Raw genomic sequence first — 22,910 nt, forward strand, 5'->3', positions numbered from 1 at the left:
AGAAAAATCAAGTGAAGTAATAAGGACAAGTTTTCTTATCCTATAACTTTCTACTCAAGTCCAGTATCAAAAGTACCACCTGCAGGGCACAAGCTAGAAAGCTAACATTGCCTTCAAACATCACTCAAAAAAGCCTTCTGAATTACATAGTCTGTCACTATGTTTAAAGCTGATTTCTCATTGCTAGTTGCAAATACATAAAATATACCCAGAGGCTCAAGAGAGATGGGGAGAGCTTTATAAATATCCATATAAAACTAGCAGTTGTACTTCATATTTCAATAATTCAATGACAAATCATAAAAAGCATCTGTCTTTAATTTTTGTTGGTTTTAGGAAATAAATGGTAAAATATATACACTGTGGAGTCTTAATACCCCCATCATAGAGTGTGAATGATGGTCCGGTTGCGAAGCTCCTGGATATACTCTTTGGCGTGGGTGACTGCTGTCTTTGGTGCCTCAGGTGGAGGTGGAGGGCCTTCCACCAACTTCACAAAATAGTGGCAAAAAACCTTCTCCATAATCCCAAAGCGACCTCTGCCATGGTATCGGATGCGTTTCAGGCACTGGCCTCGCCCTGAGGTGGACTGAGCTAGACAGAGAAGAAAAAGAAAATTATAGGAAACAACTATATCCACAAGATTACAGCTTGATCAGCTGAGCAATTTCTGCCCTTTCCTCAATTGGATTCTAAGACTACATGAGCTCACAGGCTGGCTAGAGCAGGTTTGTCTCAAGACAAGTATCTCCTGAGTCCTTCCTTACTAAGGACCAGGCTCTACTACAGGTGCTGGAGAAATAGGAGTGAACAAGAATAGCAAGGGCCCTGGCTCTGTGCAGTGCACACTCTAGAGGAGAAAGAGAGAAAATAAACATGATCATTTTAGTTAGTGACAAGTGCTACGAATAAAAGAAAACAGTGAGGTGAAAGAGACTGATGGGGTGTTGGGAGGCAACTTCAGACTGGGGGGTGTCAAGAGGCATCCTTGAGGAAGAGACATTTGATCCAAGACCAGAATGAATCATTCATGCAAATATCTAGGGGCAAGGTGTTCCAAGAAGAGGGAACAGCAAGTGCAAAGGCCCAATGGTAGGAACATGCTTGGCTTGGTTCAGGAACAGAACCTGATGAAGCATAGTAAGCAAGGGAAAGAGTGATACAAACAAGGGGACAGGATCAGAGATGAAGGCAAGATTACACAGAGCCCTAGAGGCTGAGGGAAGACGTTCTGATTTTATTCTAACTGTATTATATTCTAACTGTTCCTTTGGAACCAATGATTCCCAAATGCTGTCCTCAGGCTACTACATCAAACTAACTTAGGGAACATATTTAAAATGCTGATGCTGAGATCCCATCTCTAGATACTCTATATTTGGGGTGGGCTTTGAAAATTAAATCCTGAGCAAACAACACTACGCCCCACCCCAAGCAATTCTGATTCACAGCCAGGCTTAGGAACTCCTGTATCACATCTGTCCCCTCATCTCCCCTCCCCGATTCAACATGTCAAAGTTTGACCCTGCAAAATTTGAAGAAACATTTTAAACAGTACAAGAAGAAATCTGTTCACCCACAGTAAATCAGGGTAGTAATTACCTTCTACTACCTTCTGAATTTACTTAGTCTTATGTTTTTAGTTAATTTAATAAGCCTTTTAAAAAGGCAAAATCTATAGCATATGTAGCAAATTAATTCACTTCAATACTCACCATTCTTTTACTGTGACAGAACTTTATATTACAGGGACCATATCAAAGTATGTGCTCCACAACCCTCTAACTACAAACCTCTCATGAAATAGTTTCAACAGAAGCACCCTAGCTTTGCCAAAGAGAAAGCTAAGGATGAAAGTGATTAAGAAAACTGCCTAGGGTCTCAGTGAGATAAGGAGAGAACTACTACCCTTTTATCAACTTCATCTACTGGCATTAAAGAAATGAATATAAGAAATTCCAAAGATGGGGGTGGGGGGCAGGTGGGTGAAATGGGTGAAGGGAGTCAAAAGGTACAAACTTCCAGTGATAAAATAAATAAGCCATGGGAATGTAATGTACAGCATGGTGACTATAGTCAATAATACCATATTGCATATTTAAAAGTTGTTAAGAGAATAGATCTTAAAAGTTCTCATCACAAGAAAAAAAATTCTGTAACCATGTATGGTGACAGATGTTAACTAGACTTGTAATCACTTTGCAATACTGAATCATTCAGTTGTACACCTGAAATTAATATAATGTTATACATCAATTACACCTCAATAAAAATTTTTTTAAATTTTTCCAAAGAAAAAGCAGCATTACACAAATCACTTTATAATAAAGTACTACCAGGTGCCCTGAATCCACTTGTCAGGAGGAATCCTACAAACAAAAACAGTGACACTGGGAAGAGTGTAGAAACTTCTAAAAAGATTTTACAAACATGATAGCTAATTTTATCCAAAACTGCTACTCTACCCAATTTGAGCACCAATTTCCAAATACCCTGAGAATAAGGAAGTATCAAAACTAGCTAACTGTGCAGGACTACATAATCTATCAAAACACAATGATCAACCCTATCAGAGTCTACGTTAACTACCATTTTCCTTCCATCTCTCCCAAAACACATAAGAGAAGACACTCAATACCTGCTAAATGCCAGTTATGATTTCCTCCTTAATCCACAAAATATCATCTGCTTACCTTTATGCATATAATGCTATCCCTTTTTTATGTCAAAACAAAAACATTAATTCTTCTGGAACACCAGGATTCTTTAACACTCTGGAATGGGAATACCCAACACAGCCACTCGGACATCTGAATGAAATCAGGGCTTAGAATATAAATTCCAAATTGGTTCTTTTTTTTTTTTTTTTGGTCGCACTGCATGGCATGCGGGATCTTAGTTCCCTGACCAGGGATCAAACCCGTGGCCCCTGAATTGGAAGCGTGGAGTCGTTTCAGACTGCTTTAGTATGCAACCATTTCAATTAAATGAAACAATACATAGACGCCTACTTTCAGGTGAATCTGTTAAGAATGAAACATGGGTGAGGGTAGATCTAAAACTGCTGCCATTCATTCACCCAACATATAGAAATTCCAAGTTCCTGCTGGGTGTGAAGCTCCATCCTGGGCTCTAAGGATACAGCAGTGACCAAGATATCAAGAAGCCTTTCTGCTTGTCCCAGGCCCCACCCCTGGAGGCCTCGGAGCACAATTTCAAAACCAATGCTTAGAGTTAACAGTCTTAAAACACTGCCTTAATAACATAAATCTCTTACCCAAAAACTTCCTGTGGTTCCTCTTCAATCCTGTTTTAACCAAATGCCACAGCTTGCCATGTTCAGCCCTCTGGAATCTAGGCCATGTTCACCTTTTCAATTTCATCTCCTCTAGGTCAAGCCTCTACTTCCTCTGCACTGTTCTACTCACTGTACCACATACTTACTGCTCATCCCAACCTATGTGCCTTTGGCTTAACTGGTTACCTCACTTTGAAAATTTTTCCTCTTGTACACTCCTTCAGATCCCAAAAGTGTATCTTTAAAAGCCAAAATTTTCTAGAAAATCTCCATGACTATTTTAACCTATACTGACCTCCTCTTCTCTATTCCAACAATACCATTTACCTGTTACTCTTTCTGGTCCCAAACCATATGCTACCTTGTGTAAGTGTTCATGTTTCACCTGTAAAAGTTACTTCCTCAACAAAACTTACACTCCTCTTGTATTGTCCCCAAAGTTCATGCCCCATAAGGAACAGAAATGATTTTGAAATACAACTTCTGCTAATTAATATCATTTTTTCAATACAGATGTCTGGTAAATTTGCTCAAATTCTAAAATAAATTTCAAAGTTTTCCAAGTACATACAATACTAATAGTGTACATGGTTTTGTTCCAACTAGGGAGAACAATTTATGTATTCTTCCAAAGGGCTATTACTGTCAAAGAACAAAACTACTTGTGCTAAATGTTTTAAATTGCTATAAAAGATATACCATCACCTAATTGTGTGCGTGGTATACTCACTGAAGGCACTCAAATACTTTTTGAATGAAAGAAAAAACATAAAGACATCCCCAAAGTGGAAACGACCTTCTAAAGATAATGCCCAAGATAATGCTCTTCTAAAGATAATGCCCAGCAGGTACCATGTATTTAAAATATTGTCAATATTTCCCATTACTTGTATTTAGGTAAATACGAATCTTGACATTTTAACTTTAGAAACTCTCCCCCTTCCCCCTTCATCATTCTTAGCCCAGAAAAATGATTTACAAAGTCAGTCGTTCACTTTCCCTGAAGTGAAGTACTATAGATGCCATGAATCATGAAGCAGTGACATTTTATTAGTCCATGTCCAGTTGTTAAGGCCTGTTCACAGTGTCATTAGTCATCACTGTAAGTTTGAAAAGGAAATGAACTTTCAAAGTCTGTGGTCATGCAACACCAGGTATTAGCTTTAGACTGATGACAAGCATTTGAGGGAATTACCACATAATGAGAACATATGCTACCAAAAAAGCAAGTCCCTTAAAATGCCTGTACTTACTTATTTTAGGGGACTGAAAGAGCTATTGCTGAGCCGAAACAGTAGCCAACAAGTAACTAGTCTTTCAAATCTCTAAAAGAAGTCTATGGAATAAAATGTCTAGGCCTTTTCAAAGACTGTAAGAAGATAAATCCATTTCCCACATTTTATAGGTAAGAATGAATAGAACTTACCCAGGCCTCTCCCCTGGGGTTTCAGATTCAGTAAGTCTGTGGTGAGGCCTGGGAATCTGTATCTTTAATAAGAACCTCAGACGATTCTTACCAGGGAAGTTTAGCAAATACAGGGATAAAATGCCTGATGTGTCATGGTCAGATACTTCATCTTCCTGGGGGTACTCATCTCTTTTTCCTTCATAATGGAATTAGGCAACAAAATACTTAGCAAGTGAGTTTTTAAAATCATAAGACAAATCCAAACTTATTAACCCTACTTAAGAAAAGAGATTTTGACCCAGAACTATATGAAAGGGAGGTGTAGGAGGGGCAGAGGTTTTTCAGCAGAAATGTGCATAAAGAGACCAGTGCATTAAAGGACCATTCGCAGGGACTGGTTAAGTTGATTTTTGCTTAAAGGCAACATTGGACTTTGCTCCTTCATTTGGGAAGACAGGATTAAGCTCCTCACCCTCTCTCTCAACAGTACTACAACTGTTGAAACAGATTTAACACAAATTCCATTTCACTTGCATCTGATTTCCATTATGAAATGTTGCCTATCAGCTAAGAAGCCAATATTCCTATAAAATTGAACAAAATTAAATAAATTTGATTTCATATTCAGTCATGGAGCAGGAAAGGTCACCAAGAGGTTTAAACAAACGGTCTTGCTCTTCATTTCATCTCTTCCAATGATTCTGGGTCCTTTTAGCATTATTTATTCATGCTGGTCCCAGAAGAAAATGCTTATGATTAATTACTGTGGACTGCATCTTCTGAGTTGCCATTTGATTCCCTTCTGTATAAGAGTATAACTAGTTATACAAGATTCAGCTTTAGGGTTTCCCTGGTGGCGCAGTGGTTGAGAGTCCGCCTGCCAATGCAGGGGACATGGGTTCGTGCCCAGGTCCGGGAGGATCCCACATGCCGCGGTGCGGCTGGGTCCGTGGGCCATGGCCGCTGAGCCTCCGCGTCCGGAGCCTGTGCTCCACAACGGGAGAGGCCACGACAGTGAGAGGCCCACATAACACGAAAAGAAAAAAAAGAGAAAAGATTCATCTTTAAAGTAAGATATTTCAGTTGAAAATCATAACTCATTTGAATTTCAGAAGTAGGTGTGGTTGCCAGCATCAATTCCAGGTGAGTTGAGGTAAGATATTAACTAAATCAGAATAAATATCTCCTGTAGAGCAGAAGTTATATGACAAAGTGCAACTTAGATGTTTTCTTAAAATTCTAATTTTTGAAAAACTATAAGGCACAGCTACCTTCCCCCAGAATGATTCAGCCTTTTACCCTCCATTTGGAGAGTAGCAGTTCCCATATCTTGAGTTTAAAATATCTTTAGGTAAAACAGTCCTTCTTATATGCAGGTTTGGCAGATGGAGAAAATTTTGCTTTGACAACAACATCTGTTTGATTACAAAACTGCTGAGGTTAGCAGTAACTGCAGTAACTCCAGCCACTGCTCTACTTTACTGTGGTGTTAGGGGAGCGGGGGGAGAGCTTTGTAATAACCATTGACCTCTTTCTAAAAGAAGAGCAGTATGAAGGTATGCTACCAAAAAATCCCTTACATTTGTACAGTGTACCAGGCTTCCCAAAACATTTTCACATACATTAATTTAATTTGATGTGGAACAAGCATACAAAGCTGAGATAATGCTTCCGGATGTAATAACAAAGGGGAACCAACACATCTGGGTCATCTGAGCCTTTGAAGGCCCCTTGGCTTTTATAATTCAACATATTTTCCATTCTGGTAATTGGGAGACTAACTTATAGGATACCTTTAAGGATTAGGCACCTGGCTTGACACATTATAAATAAAGATTTTTTTAAGTCCACCTGTGATCCTTTATATATCTCCTTAGGGTTGACAAAGAACTCATTTTTTTAAAAATCAGTTACATTCTTCCACAGTTTCATTATGATTAAAGGACCACTCTATATATCATCTTGATATCCATTATTTAATAATTATCAGCAATAGGTTTCATGATCTCAGTCTCATTACAGAACAGGTAACAATAAAGCAGTAAAGTTAGGACCATTTACAACTGACTAACATTAGCATGCTGAAGGCTGAAGAATAAGCTATTACCAGCAATTTTCACTGGCAAACACAGTCCAAAGTATTTAGATATCAAAGACTGTTATTAGATGAAGAACTTGGCATCACTGTTGGAAGCCATTTTCCAAAGCTAAGAATATTAAAGATCTTACCTATATATAAATTGGATCTGAATTCCACATTGTGGTCTCTCACTGCCATATCTTGTGCTTCTAAGAGAACCTTAAATAAGGAAAAGAAAGGCATTCATATGGCTGACCTGAACTAAAACAGAATTAAATTTCTCATTTCTTATTGTTATCTCTATGACTGCTAATCACATGCCTTCCTATTGCAGTCAATTTTAAAAAGAGAATATCAAATTATAACAGTACTAAGGAAAAGGGATACAACAAGCTTTCCTTCCTCAGACAAGAATTGCAAATGCAAAGAACACAGTCCATCCTGCTAAGTTTTAAATGGAATGTGTAAGCTGTAAAGGAGGAGATAACAACACTTGCAACAGTACCCTTGGTAATGGGCATTATGACTTTGAGTCATAGAGTTGTCAAAAAGTTCAAGAAGCTCAAGGGCTAAATCTTATTGAAAATTCTTAAACTTTAGATCCAGAATAACCATTAACAACATCAGACAAGTAGAGAAAATCATACTTGAAAATTTCCTTTAAGAATTATTAAATTTGGGACTTCCCTGGTGGCGCAGTGGTTGGTAATCTGCCTGCCAATGCAGGGGACGTGGGTTCAAGCCCTGGTCTGGGAAGATCCCACATGTCGCGAAGCAACGAAGCCCGTGGGCCACAACTACTGAGCCTGAGCTCTAGAGCCCACGAGCCACAACTACTGAGCCCGTGTGCCACAACTCCTGAAGTCCACACACCCAGAGCCCATGCTCCGCAACAAGAGAAGCCACCGCAATGAGAAGCCTGTGCACCGCAACGAAGAGTAGCCCCTGCTCACTGCAACTAGAGAAAGCCAGTGCACAGCAAGGAAGACCCAATGCAGCCAAAGATAAATAAATAAATTTATTTTTAAAAAAAGAATTATTAAATTTATACTCAAAGGATATTTTGAATTAACTTCCTCCAGAACACATTCTTTAAAATAGGACAATTGTTGTCAGAAATAACAGAAATCAGATCTTGTCCTCCTTTAAAGATGAAGAATTTAGTACAAAGCTGGGTACACAACAGATACTTAGTAACTGCATTCTGAATGGAAATAAATACACGCATTACAATAGAGCCTCTTAGAAGTCTGAATCCAACCACCTCAAATATTCACCCACTAAAAGATCTGACTTTATATGAAAATTAACTGAACTATAGGAAATAATGCTAATATCCCCACATGTCCTCAACTCAGCTTTTTGAAACAAAAACACTCATGTGCCTAGAATGAGTCAGTACAAATATCAACAGTCATGTGCACCTAGTGAATCAGCTACATTTAGAGCTAGAAGTGTCTTTAGAGATCATCCAATCCAACCCCACCTCATTTACAAATGAGAAAAATGGAACCAGACAAGTGTCTTGCCCAAAATCAGGACAGAAACTGTCAGAGAAAAGATAAGACTCCAAACTCCCCTCAGTCCCAGTCCAGTGCTCTTTCCACTCAACTAGTTATAAAATCCCAACCTCTCAGTTGTGGAACTGACAAAAAAAAAATCTTTTAAAAAATTGATCAAGGCCCCAATCATTAAAAATAAGATGTATCACTTCACTTCACAGACAGACCATAAAATATAAATCACTATCTGGTGCAAATAAAAGCATCTCAGGAAAAAAAAAATACTTAAAGCACAGAACATTCCTAAGGTATAAGGACATTAATAAAACTGAGTCCCCTAAATCTGTATTATATAAACTATGCATTTACACTAGCGAATTCAGGATTTAGGCAAAGCTTACTCACACCTGCAAGCCAACTATTCGCTCCCTCCCCACCAATCTTAGTTTACCTCTTTAATTATCTGGGCCCCTTTTTTGTCACTGAATTCCAACTGAGCCAGAGCCTGGTCAATGGACATTCCTTGTATCTAGAATTAAAGGGTAACAGACAAGAGAAAATAAACAAATTAGTTTACAAAGTCAGCATTCCCTTTTCAGTGAAAAGTAAGTCTTACATAATCCAAATAACTTCTAAAATTAGCTAACTACTTACATGTTAATTACATCTCAATAAAAGTGGGGGAAAACTTTTTTCATTAATAAAAATAGCTAAGTAAACGCAGGCAAAAGAGAAGAAAACAAGTTTGAGAAGGGATGCCACCACCCTCTGTAGGTCAAAATCAAACTTAAAAATTTTAACCACTAAACCTGGATTATAATGGTTTCAATAATAATAAAAGAGAGCAGACATGACAGAGAAAGATAACAGGTTGGCAAGGATCACAGTAGGCACTAAAGGCATCCCCTTCTACAGAAGAAATGTATTACATGTGTATTTGCTGCTTTTGTCTTCTCTCGTATATAAATTTCATTTTCAAGGTAAAAAACTTAAAAATGCAACAGTTTTGAAATAGGTTGAATCAACTTTTACAGATACGTAAGTTTACTTCCTGGATTCTCTAACTATAGCCAGGTTCTTGATGCCTTTCTTCTAAAGTATCTATGTATCCAACATGATTTAGTTTGTCAGGAGGTAAAAATTAAGCAAAATCACCAATCTCTGAACTATCACTTTTGGATTACCGATGAAATGTCTAAAAATGTAATTATATTCCTCACTTTTTGGAAAAAACAGGGCAAGTTTTTTGCTTTTTTCAAATCCCAGGGTAAAATTTGTAGCTCCTTTCCCTATGTATTATATGGTAATAGTCATTTTAGCTTACCAATTTTGCCAAATACCACATCTTGTCTTTGCTGTACTTTATTTGTCTTCGACAATGGTAGATTTCCTTACAAACAGGAAAAAAAATTAAGCAAGTTTATCAAAATGACAGTAAAACACTGTTAATAAAGTTTTTACTTTCTGTGCTTAATGAAAACGCTGCCATAAGAAATAAAAACATTATTAAGAATTTGGAAGTCTTCCCTGTGGCGCAGTGGTTAAGAATCCGCCTGCCAATACAGGGGACACGGGTTCGAGCCCCGGTCCAGGAAGATCCCACATGCCGCGGAGCAACTAAGCCCGCGAGCCACAACTACTGAGCCCGTGTGCCACAACTACTGAAGCCCGTGCACCTAGAGCCTGTGCTCCACAACAAGAGAAGCCACTGCAATGAGAAGCCCACGCGCCTAGAGCCCATGCCCCGCAACAAGAGAAGCCATTGCAATGAGAAGCCTGCGCACTACATCAAAAAGTAGCCCCCGTTCACTGCAACTAGAGAAAGCCCATGTGCAGCAACGAAGACCCAAGGTAGCCAAAAACAAATAAATAAATTTATTTATTAAAAAAAAAAAAGAATTTGGGGACCCTTTTTCCCTATACAAAGTTATATTTTTCCAAATTCTCACTATGTTATAAAGATTACTAAGGGAAAAACAAACTGTAAAATGGCTAGTTTGTGACAAAATTTGCAACGCTTCTATACAGAGGAATAGTAAAAGACTTAAACTAAAGTATTTTGAAAACATTTAGCTGGTTAAAAGAACAAAAGAAAAGGTACAAAAAGGTTTCTTGTTAGTGAGGAGAACAATGGCAAAATGGATAAAGTAACTATTTTCATAAGAAAACCAATATTGTAAGTGTTTGTTCGGTCAAGAGCACAGGTTCTAGAATCCGACTACCTGGTTTGAATCCCAGCTCTACCATTTACCAGCTACAGAACCCAAGCTACTTAACTTCTCTCTGCTTAAGTTTCTTTTTCTTTAAAATGAAGATAATAGTACCTAACACATAAAACTATAATAAGGATTAAATAAAGTTACCTATATAAAGTAAGTACTTTACAGTGTCTAGCACATGGTAAGATCTTAGTAAATGTTAGCTTTTATTATCTTGTATTTATAGTGGTAGGTATCTCCTACTGAATTTTTTAATCAATCATCCATTAAACAATTTATAGTTCACAAAGCACTTTTCAAGCCCATTATTTTATATGATCTAACTCTATGAGTTGGGAGAAAAAACATTTTATAAACCTTTTACAAAATGAAAATCAGAGAAATCAAGTGACTTGTCCAAGATAGCAAAGTTTGTAAGCTAGTGCCACCCAGGAAAGTATGTGAAGGGCTTAATACAGTGTCTGGCAGGTGTATCTTTAAAGTTCCCCTCATTACTCTAAAACCCACATTCTTCCTACTATTATACCATAATGCCACTTAAAAAAAATTAGAAAACATTTTTCAAGGCAAATAAAAGCAGAGAAACCTCAAAACTTTCTAACATTCTGACTCCTGCTAGAAGTTTACAAATGCCTTAGGATTTACTCATTGCCCCATCTACTATTATTTAACTACATATTCCAAATGCTGAAGATCAGAATGAGATAGAATAGTAAATATTATCTGGCCTTCTTCTAAATAAGAGATAAAACTAATTTTTAAAATGTTTGCAGGTAGCGGATTGGAAAGCCTAAGGGACACTGCAAATAATGGCACAGTGTATCAACTATGTGGCTAGGTGAGCAAATTATTCCCTGTTAATAAGCAAGGTGTTTATAGACAGCATTAATAATTTAGTCATAACAGGTATAACTGTTACACCAAAATCAATTTACCAAATACTATTTAAAATCAGAAAATGTTAAGGTATTTTCCAAAAGTCTTAATTTGTCCCAGAAAAGGATTACTCCCTCAAACAAAATCTGTGCAAAATAGAGAATTAAATTAGGTTTCTCCAAAGTGCCTATATAAAATCTAACCAAATGTCTTCACACAGGCACTTATAGAAGTATATATGATGCAAAAGTTAATCAAAATAGTTTCAGTAAATTACAATATATAACAAATGATTTAATTGACACTGTTCTTCATTTGCTAGAGTTAGGTAGATGATCTACTGTTAACTATTTGAATTTTGCTATTTAGGATGTATCCTGAAGTGTGTTTAACATCCAAAAAGACTGGTACTTACAAAATACAAAATTTTGCTTTAGATTCTGGACCTGACAAATACTATTATGATTTCTTTATTTCCAGTTAAAGCCAAGTCCAAAGAGCTCAAGTAAGAAGTAAAGAAAGCTCATTAATTATAGAAAGTATATATATTTTCTGGGGCTTCCCTGGTGGCGCAGTGGTTTAGAGTCTGCCTGCCGATACAGGCGACACGGGTTCGTGCCCCGGTCTGGGAGGATCCCACGTGCCGCGGAGTGGCTGGGCCTGTGAGCCATGGCCGCTGGGCCTGCATGGCCGGAGCCTGTGCTCCGCAGCGGGAGAGGCCACAACAGTGAGAGGCCCGCATATCACAAAAAAAAAAAAAAAAAGAAAGTATATATATTTTTAAATTTTTACTTTATTTTTGGTTGCATTGGGTCTTTGTTGCTGTGCGTGGGCTTTCTCTAGTTGCGGCGAGAGGGGGCTACTCTTCGTTGTGGTGTGCAGGCTTCTCATTGCGGTGGCTTCTCTTGTTGCAGAGCACAGGCTCTAGGCATGCGGGCTCAGTAGTTGTGGCGCATTGGATTAGTTCCTCCACGGCATGGGGGATCTTCCCAGACCAGGGCTTGAACCCATCTCCCCTGCATTGGCAGGTGGATTCTTAACCACTGTGCCACCAGGGAAGTCCCTAGAAAATATTTTATTTATGATATTTGTACAAATGTGTAAATTTTTGTAAATTTTGGTTAATTACAAAATGGAGTCAATGCTTAATAGCACAGATTCTATGACAAATCAAACTTTTAAGCTCTGATGGCATAATAAAATATGAAAGTTAACAACTCATTTGTTTAAGCTATTAAGATCTCTTTTTCTTCTTAGTTCCCAATCAGGTAGGAGGTCTTTAAATCAATAAATTAACTCCCCTAAATGAGAAAAAAAAACCCCATAAAACTGTGCTAATTCAGATTAATATCTAGATAGCAACTGAATTTTAATGAAATGCATGCCGTCAAGTTCATATAAAAACTAAGCAAGTGACATTACTTAGATTATATTGATTATCCAGTAGCCTTAAATCCCAAAGGACCTTAAAAGATGTTTGCTAAACTGAATGATTTATAATTAACACAGTAATTCTATTTCTAAAGTACTTATCACAGTTCATTTTCTTAAGGATTCAAATGTTCCCACCTTGTTTATGCTATTATTACTTACTTAAACTTTTTAACAGATGTGTATGTAACCCACAGAAAATTCATATTAAGCTAGAAATTTGTCTTTTATTTCAGACTAGAGCAATGTCTAGCAATTTGGAGAGGGCAAAGGGATTCTGAGCAACTAAAGATAAGTTAAAGTCTGGAAGGAATAAGGTATCTCTGGAAGGAATCCAATGATTAAATTCAAACCTTAGGTTCAAAGGTTTGTAAATTACAAAAAAAAAAAAAAGGAAGAAAAACCTCACAACCAAGTGTGTCTATACTCAAGTATAAAACATTGGAAAATCATACATATGATTTAAATATTGGCCAATGGCTTAAGCCATTCTTGCCAACCCCTCATGCTCCATTATCAAGCCTCTTGGAATCAAAAATCAGTCGAAATGTCTCAAGCTATTAGCTCAGTTTTAGAGTTAAGGTTCCTATCCAGGAGGTTAAGTCAAGGCAAATAAGTAAAACAAAGACAATCATTTTAACTACAAAAAAGATAAATCTAGAACATTTTCTGTACCAATTAAAGGATCAAGCAAATTCCTGTATAATTTTTTTCTTTTCTTAACATGGAATAATAAATCACTGCTAGCCACATAAGAGCAAGAATGCTTTATCAAAATCAAGAGATTAGTTCTACCCACAAACTTACAGCTGGTCTCCGAGGTTCTCCAGGCAGTTGTGGAGGATAAACAATTTTATTCTTCTTCTCCCATTTTCGAGATATTTCAAGAGAAGCACTTGTGTGAATGTGTGATTGGGGTAAAACGCTGTGAGATGAAAAAAGCCTGTAAAGCAACAGACATTTAGAATCTTTTCCAAAGCTTATCTATCTTCTGAACCACATCAGCTCCATTTTGATGGAAACTATTTAAGGATCACGAGTGGAGACATTCTAGACATGTTTGTTAACAAAGAATTGAGATTACATAAAATACCACAAAGAGCTAGTAGTTTACTGAAGGCTAAGAAGAGTGAAAAGTCAGTAACTCATGTAAGTCAAACAATAAACAGATATTAAGCCAAGATTTTAATTGAGGTATAGCTGGTGTACAACATTATGTAAGTTTCAGGTATACAGCATAGCAAGTCACAGTTTTTAGAGGTTACATTCATTCACAGTTATTATAAAAGTTTGGCCATGTTCCCTGTGTTGTACAGTATATCCTTGGAGCTTATGTATTTTATACATAGTAGCTTGTACCTCTTAACCTCCTACTCCTGTTTTGCCCCTCACCCCTTCCCTCTTCCCACTGGTAACCATCAGCTTATTCTCTACATTTCTGTTTCTTTTTTGTTATATACACCAGTTTATTTTATACTTTAGATTCTACATATAAGTGATATCATACAGTATTTGTCTTTCTCCGTCTGACTTATTTCACTAAGCAGAATACCAACCCAAGTCCATCCACGATGTTGCGAATGGCAGAATTTCATTCCTTTCTATGGTGGTCAATGACTATTGATTCTCTACTGTGAGTCATCTCAGTCCTAAAATAGATTTAAAGACACAGAGGATCTCTGACATGATCTGTGGAATTCCTCAACTTTGTTGAATAATCAAGACAAATAACATCACTTTCTAATCCCTAAGAAATTAATGCATAAAGGTGGCTTCATTCGCCTCCTGATGTAAAGACACCACCCACCATCCATGAAGTAGTCTTTCTGCAAAAACAAACTCGAATTAATCAAGCCTCTAGATTCAATGCAGAAAATACAGAGACAGGGAAATCTGTTAAACAACATGAAGGGGATGCACTCAGCAAAATCCAAGCTGTACAAAACTCTACAAGAAGAACAGCCCATTTTCTTCAACAAATAAATTACGAGAAAAAAAAAGAGCTGAATAAAAAACCTACAGATTATGAGAAATAAGAAGAAAGTCAGTTAATGGGTGGACTTTAAAAAAAAATTTTATTCAATGTATTTAAACTAAAAAACAAACAAAACAAACAAACAAAAAACCCCAATTCACCCATTTCTCTCACCCCCAACCCGCTGCCTCTTGCAATCACCAATCTGTTCTCCGTACCTATGAGCCTGGTTTGGTTTTTGTTTTGTTTTGATTTTTAGATTCCACATATAAGAAATATCAAATGGTATTAGTGTTTCTCTGCCTGACTTATTTCACTTAACATAATACCCTCAAGGTCCATCCTTATTGTCACAAATGGCAAGATTTCATTCTTTTTTACGGCTGATTAATATTCCTCTGTGTTTGTGTGTGTGGCGAGTGTGTGTGTGTGTTTATATATTTACATATATTTACAATTTCTTTAACTACTCATCCACTGATGGAAGCTTAGGTTGTTTCCATACCTTGGCTATTGTAATGTAGCAATGGACGTCAGTGTGCATATATCTCTCCAGATTCGTGTTTTTGTTCTTTTCAGAAGTGGAATTGCTAGATCACATGGTAGTTCATTTTTAGTTTTTTGAGGAACCTCCATACTGTCTTCCACAGTGGCTGCACCAATTTACATTCCCACCAACAGTGCACAACAGTCCCTTTTCTGCACATCCCTGCCAACACTTCTTATTTCCTATTTTTTTGATAACAGCCATTCTAACAGGTGTGAGGTGGTATCTCATTGTGGTCTGGATTTGCATTTCTCTGATGATTAATGATATGGAGTATCTTTTCATGTACCTATTGGTCAATGGCATGTCTTCTTGGCAAAATAGCTATTCAGACCTTCTCATTTTTTAATTTGATTGTTCGGGGGTTTTTTGCTATTTACTTGTATGACTTTGTTGTATATTTTGGACATTAGCCCTTTATCAGATATATGACTTACAATTATTTTCTCCCATTCAGTAGGCTGCCTTTTCATTTTGTTGATGGTTTCCTGTGCTATGCAGAAGATTTTTGGTTTAATTAGGTCCTACTTGTTTACTTTTGCTTTTGCTTTTGGTGTCAGATTCAAAAAATCATTGCCGAGACCTATGTCAAGGAGCTTACTGCCTGCTTTCTTCTAGGAGTTTTATGGTTTCAGGTCTTACATTCAAGTCTTTAACCTATTTTGCGTTAATTTTGGAGTATGGGGTAGGATAGGATCAAATTTCATTCTTTGGCATGTGGCTGTCCAATTTTCCAAATACCATCTGTTAAAGAGACTGCCCTTTCCCCAATGTGTATTCTTGCTCTACTGTCATAAGTTAATTGACAACATATGTGTGGGATTATTTCTGGGCTCTATATTCTGTTCCACTGATCTATGTGTCTGATTTTATACCAATATCATACTGTTTTAATTACTATACCTTTGTAATAATAGTTTGAAATCAGGTAGCATGATGCCTCCAGCTTTGTTTTTCTTTAAGATTGCTTTGGCTATTGAGGTCTTTGGAGGTTCCACACAACTTTTAAGCCTGTTTGTTCAGGCTTCCCTGTTGGCACAGTGGTTATGAATCCGCCTGCCAATGCAGAGGACATGGGTTCAAGCCCTGGTCTGGTAAGATCCCACATGCTGCAGGGCAACTAAGCCTGTGTGCCACAACTACTGAGCCGGTGTGCAACAAATACTGAAGCCCATGCACCTAGAGCCTGTGCTCCGCAACGAGAAGCCACTGTAATGAGAAGCCCGCACACTGCAATGAAGACCCAACACAGCCAATAAATAAATAAATAAATAAAAATTAAAAAAAAACAAAACACTTTGTTCCATTTCTGTGAAAAATGCCATTGAAATTTTGATAGGAATTGCACTGAATCTGTAGATTGCTTTGAGGGGTATGGTCATTTTAACAATACTAATTCTTCCAATCCATGAACACAAAATATCTTTGCATTTATTTCTATCTTCTTCAATTTCTTTCATTAATGTCTTGTAGTTTTTAATATACAAGTCTTTCATCTCCTTGGTTAAATTTATTCCTAGGTATTCTATTCTTTTTGATGCAATTGTAAATGGGTTGTTTGATTAATTTACCTCTCTGATAGTTCATTATTAGTATAAAGAAACAAAAGATTTTTGTTTGATTTTGTATCTTGCAACTTTACTGAATTTGTTTATTAGTTTTAATAGTTTTTTGGAGTCTTTAGGGTTTTCTTATCATGTCATCTGTAAATAGTGATAGTTTTACTTCTTCCTTTCCAATCTGGATACCTTTTATCTCTTTTTCTTGTCTAATTTCTGCAGCTAGAACTTCCAATACCATGTTGAATAAAAGTGGCGAGAGTGTACATCGTCGTCTTTGTTCCTGACCTTAGAGGAAATGTTTTCAGCCTTTCACCATTGAGTATGATGTTAGCTGTGGACTTGTCATATATGGCCTTTATTATGTTGAGGTATGTTCACTCAATACCTGCTTTGTTGAGAGTTTTAATCAAAAATGGATGTTGAATTTTGTGAAATGCTTTTCCTGCATGTCAATATTGAGACGATCATATGATTTTTATCCTTCATTGTGTTAGCATGGTGAATTGCACTGACTGGTTTGCAGATGTTGAACCATCCTTACATTTTTGGAATACAGCCCACTTGATCACGATGTATGATCCTTTTAATGTATTGGTGAATTCAGTCTGCTAAGAATTTGTTGAGGATTTTGCATACGTGCTCATCAGGGATACTGCCTGTAACTTTTTGTGTGTGGCACCCTTGTCTGGTTTTGGTATCACGAAAATGCTGGCCTCATAAAGTATGTTTGGAAGAATTCTATCCTCTTCTATCTTTTGGGAGAGTTTGAGAAAGACTGATTTTAATTCTTCTTTTAATGTTTGGTAGAATTCACCAGGGAAGCCATCTGGTCCTGGACTTTTGTTTGTTAGATGGCTTTTGATTATTCATTCAATCTCCTTGCTAGTGATCAGTCTGCTCAGATTTTCTATTTCATCATGATTCAGTCTTAGTAGATTATATGTTTCTAGGAATTTCTCCATTTCTTCTAGGTTGTCCAATCTGTTGGCATATAATTATTTGTAGTAGTCTCTTAAGATCCTTTGTATTTCTGTGGTATCACTGTCACACTCCTCTTTCATTTCTGATTTTATTTATTAGAGTCCTCTCTCTTTTTTCTTGTTGAGTCTAGCCAAAGGTTTGTCAGGTTTGGGGTTTCTTTTCTTTTTTTAATCTTTTCAAAGAATCAGCTCTTAGTTTTATTGATCCTTTCTATTGTGTTTTTAGTTCTAGTTCATTTATTTCTGCTCTAACCTTTGTTATTTCCTTCCTTCTACTAACCTTGGACTTCATTTCTTCTTCTAGTTCCTTGAGGTGTAGAGTTAGGCTGTTTCTTCAGACCTTTCTTATTTCTTGAGGTAGACATTTATTGCTGTGAACTTCCCTCTTAGAACTGCTTTTGCTGCACTGCATAAATTCTGCTGTTACATTTCCATTTTCATTTTCCTCAAAGTATTTTTTTATTTCTTATTTGACCCACTGGTTATTCCGTAGCATACTGTTTAATCTCCTGAACTCACATCCTCCTACAGACACACTGAGTCTACAGCTACATGTGGAACAACTTCCTCTTAAAAAAAACTAAAGGTTGGCTGGGTGACAACTACGTATCAGGCAAACAAGAATAAAATGACATCAAAGCAGGTAGGAAAGGTTGGCTCACAATCCTGTCATAAACCCCACCCCCAGTATGGCAACCCACACCTGGGAGGGAACTCAAAACCCAGAGTTTCTCCCTGAGAAACAAACGGTTCAAACCCCACATCAGGAACTAAAACTTTTAAGACACGCACTTGAGATTAACCCCCAAAACACCTAATTTTGAAAACCAATTGAGCTCATGGCCTGAGACCCACAAGATGGAGACAATCAGAGAAACACCTCTTAAAGAGTCACGCTCAGAAACTCATCTGCCCCAATGCCCAGCTCAGGGGCAGCTAATTGCACCCATACGTAAAGTAAAGGAGGCTTACCTGCTTACAGTAAAACCTCAGGCTAGGGGGACTTCCCTGGTGGCACAGTGGGTAAGACTCCGTGCTCCCAATGCAGGGGGCCTGGGTTCTATACCTAGTCAGGGAACTAGATCCCACATGTGTGCCGCAACTAAGAGTTCACATGCCATAACTAAGGAACCCGTGCGCCACAACTAAGGAGCTGGCAAGCCGCAACTAAGGAGCCCTGGAGCCGCAATTAAGGAGCCCACCAGCTGCAACTAAGGAGCCCACGTGCTGCAACTAAGGAGCTGGTGAGCCACAACTAAGGAGCCCACAAGGAGCAACTAAAGAGCCCGCCTGCCACAACTAAGACCCTGTGCAACCAAATAAATAATAATAAAAAATAAAAAATAAACCCTCAGCCTGGGGACTTTCCTGGCAGTCCAGTGGTTAGGACTCCACACTCTCACTGCTGAGGGCCCAGGTTCAATCCCTGGTCGGGGAACTAAGATCCCACAAGCCATGTGGCATGGCCCAAAGCAAACAAACAAACAAAAAACACCTCAGCCTGTGGATCAGGTATCCAAGTTAACACACACATTTAGGAGCCTGCTGGAACACTCACTGTATGGGGATGGAGACTAGTGGACGCCATCTTTGCCCTCTCCCTTTGCCGTGTCCCCTGCATTGGCAGGCAGATTCTTAACCACTGTGCCACCAGGGAAGAAGTCCCTAGGCGATAACTCTTTATTGCCTGGCTCTGGAGGTCAGGTGAGCTTGCGCTCCTCGTCACATGGGACTATAATAGTAGGTGTCACCCAGAAAGGAGTTCATAACCCTGTTTGGCACCATGATTTTTATGACTGCTGCTAGGGGACATGTCTACATCGCCTGACTCTGGTGACCAGTAGGGCTTATGCTTCTGGGCCCCCCAGGACTGTAACCAACAGAGAAAGAGTTCCTAAACAGCTGCCACCCCCAGGGCACAGCAAGAGGCAATAGACCTTTGAGGTCTGTCTTTCTGTGAAGGAGGCCTATTAGCTAATCATCACACTGTGGCCTGGGGGTAGGCTTCTAATTAAACAACATATGGAGGGGCTGACTGTAATCCTTTACACACAGCTGGTGCAGTTTCTGCAGCTGACATTCAGAGGATGCCCACCACCTGGCCCTGATGGCCAAAGGGGCTTGTGTTCTGGGGTCTCATGGGACTGTGGCAATTGGGGAGGGATGGTTCTTGGCAGGCTACCATCCTCAGGAGACTGTGCAGACAGCAGACCAAGGCACACTCCCTATTCTTTCTGTGAAGGAGGCCACTCTGCCTGTCCTGGAGCTTTTGACTGAGTGGCAGGCCTCAAGTCTGGCACACGTTTGGTGGCCTATGGAGCTGCTCTCAACAATGCAGGCTGTAGACACCATCTTGGTGCTCTTTCTCTGCCTTGCTCCAGCTCACCAGTATCTCCCAAAAAAGAAGCTTATACACTCATCTGGACAATGTATCCTGATTTTTGCAACTGCTGCCCAGGGGACAGATCATGTGGCTCTGGGGGCCAGCAGGGCTTACATTTGTGGCCCCCCAGAACTGAATTTATCTGCATACTTATAAAGCTGCTGCCTGAGGGTCTAGCTTCCAGTCCGACTGAATCTAGGTGCTGAAATCCTCCTCTTTGGGACACTGTCTATTCTTGGCACATCCTCAACTACTGGGAGCTACTAATAACATAACAGGATGCTTGGACAAGCACAAAAGTTTGAGAGATGACCAAAAGCTGGGGCAGGGCTGAATAAAAAGTTTTATCTCTTACATGAGGCCACTCCTTCAAGACTGGGAGAAGTGGTTGTTTCTTCTACTGTATAGAAACCAACACAGAGAGTCAAGCAAAATAAAGAAACAGAGGAATATGTTCCAAGTCAGTTAACAAGATAAAACCTCAGAAAAATATCTTAATGAAACAGAGATAAGTAATTTACCTGATAAAGAGTTCAAAGTAATGGTCATAAAGATGCTCACCGAACTGGGAAGACAAATGGATGAACACAGCAAAATCTTCAACAAAGAGATGAAAAATATAAGAAAATACCAAAGAGAAGTCACAGAGCTTAAGAATATAATAACTGAACTGAAAAATATACTAGAAGTGTTCAACAGCAGACTGGATAAAGCAGAAGAAAGAATCAGTCAACTTGAAGAAAAGGCAGTGGAACTTACCCAAGCAGAGCAGCAAAAAGAAAAAGAATGAAAAAATTTGACTATAGCTTAAGAGACTTATGGGGCAATATCAAACAGACTAACATTTGCATTACAGGGCTTCCAGAAAGAGAAAGAAAAGGGCAGAAATCTTACTTGAAGAAATAATGGCTGGGGAATTCCCTGGTGGTCCAGTGGTTGGGACTCCGGGTTATCACTGCCAAGGGCCAGAGTTCGATCCCTGGTCAGGGAATTAAGATCCCACATGGCCAAAATAAATAAATAAGTAAATAAATAAATTACTATCCCTCTACTCTACCATTAAAACTCCTCTTAAGAATGGACTTGGGCTTCCCTGGTGGTGCAGTGGTTGAGAGTCCGCCTGCCGATGCAGGGGACATGGGTTTGTGCCCCAGTCCGGGAAGATCCCACATGCCGCGGAGCAGCTGGGCCCGTGAGCCATGGCCGCTGAGCCTGCGGGTCCGGAGCCTGTGCTCCGCAACGGGAGAGGCCACAACAGTGAGAGGCCCACATACCGCAAAAAAAAAAAAAAAAAAAAGAATGGACTTGAGGACATGGGGTGGGAGGGGGAAGCTGGGGTGAAGTGAGAGTAGCATGGACATATATACACTACCAAATGTAAAATAGTTAGCTAGTGGGAAGCAGCAGCAAAGCACAGTGAGATCAGCTCAGTGCTCTGCGGATGACCTAGAGGGGTGGGACAGGGAGGATGGGAGGGAGGCTCAAGAGGGAGGGGATATGGGGACATATGTATGCATATGGCTGATTCACTTTGATGTACAACAGAAACTAACACAGTATTGTGAAGCAATTATACTCTAACAAAGACCTATTTAAAAAAAAAAAAAACTCCTCTTAAAAAAAAAAAAAAAGAGAGAAAAAGAAATAATGGCCGAAAACTTCCCTAACTTGGGGAAGGAAACAGACATTCAGATCTAGGAAGCCCAGAAAGTTCCAAGTAAGATGAACCCAAAGAGACCCACATCAAGACACATTATAATTAAAATGTCAAAAGTTAGATAAAGAATATAAAAAGCAGCAAAAAAAAAAACCAAACAGAAAGTCTTGTTACATACAAGGGAACCCCCATAAGCCTATCCACAGATTTTTCTGCACAAATTTTGCAGGGAGTGGCATAAAACATTCAAAGTGCTGAAAGAAAAAAAACTTCCAACCAAGAATACTCTACCTGGCAAAGTTATTCAGAATTGAAGGAGAAAGAGTCTTCCAGACAAGCAAAAGCTTAAAAGCATTCCTCACCACTAAACTGACCTTACAAGAAATGAGAAATGTTAAAAAGACTTCTTTAAGTGTGGACTATTATAATCTTAAAAGTACAAAAGTTAGGGCCTCCCTGGTGGCGCAGTGGTTGAGAGTCCGCCTGCCGATGCAGGGGATACGGGTTCGTGCCCCGGTCCGGGAGGATCCCATATGCCGCGGAGCGGCTGGGCCCGTGAGCCATGGCCGCTGAGCCTGCACATCCGGAGCCTGTGCTCCGCAACGGGAGAGGCCACAACAGTGAGAGGCCCGCGTACCGCAAAAAAAAAAAAAGTACAAAAGTTATTTAACCATTGGAAATTTGAACATTAACTAGATATTTGATATTTTTCAATAAGATACATGGTGAAATATTTATGGATGAAATAATATACTATCTGGGATTTGTTTCAAAATATGATGGGGAAGAGCAGGAGCTCTAGATAAAACAAGAAAACAAGATAAGCCATGAGTTAATAATTGTTGGAGTTGGGTGATGCGTTCATGAGGGTTCATCATATTGTCTACATTTGTTTACATCTGGATATAGCCAAATAACAACAAACTTTGGTGTTTCCCTACTGCTCAGAATATAGTCTAAACTCCTTAACAAGACACAGAAGGCCTTCCACA

General features: G+C 38.7%; 1 protein-coding gene across 4 annotated transcripts in view; it reads right to left on the reverse strand.

Moving 5' to 3' along the window:
- Positions 1-297: 297 nt before the first annotated feature.
- The window catches only part of MRPL22 (mitochondrial ribosomal protein L22), a gene marked incomplete at its 5' end in the record, with an annotated part of 37,660 nt that continues 15,047 nt past the window's right edge, over positions 298-22,910 (reverse strand). Inside the window, 5 exons of one of the 4 annotated variants that reach the window (XM_079703615.1) lie at positions 298-589; positions 6,936-7,005; positions 8,740-8,817; positions 9,613-9,678; positions 13,622-13,757. In XM_079703615.1, the coding sequence (XP_079559741.1) occupies positions 462-589; positions 6,936-7,005; positions 8,740-8,817; positions 9,613-9,678; positions 13,622-13,757 (478 nt within the window). In that variant the 3' untranslated portion in view covers positions 298-461. Of the gene's footprint in view, positions 595-6,935; positions 7,006-8,739; positions 8,818-9,612; positions 9,679-13,621; positions 13,758-22,910 lie in introns of all 4 variants that reach the window. The other 3 variants (XM_079703613.1, XM_079703614.1, XM_079703616.1) reach the window with 3 other exon arrangements.

The sequence above is a fragment of the Hyperoodon ampullatus genome, assembly GCF_949752795.1.
Source record: "Hyperoodon ampullatus genome assembly, chromosome: 4".
NCBI lineage: Eukaryota > Metazoa > Chordata > Mammalia > Artiodactyla > Ziphiidae > Hyperoodon > Hyperoodon ampullatus.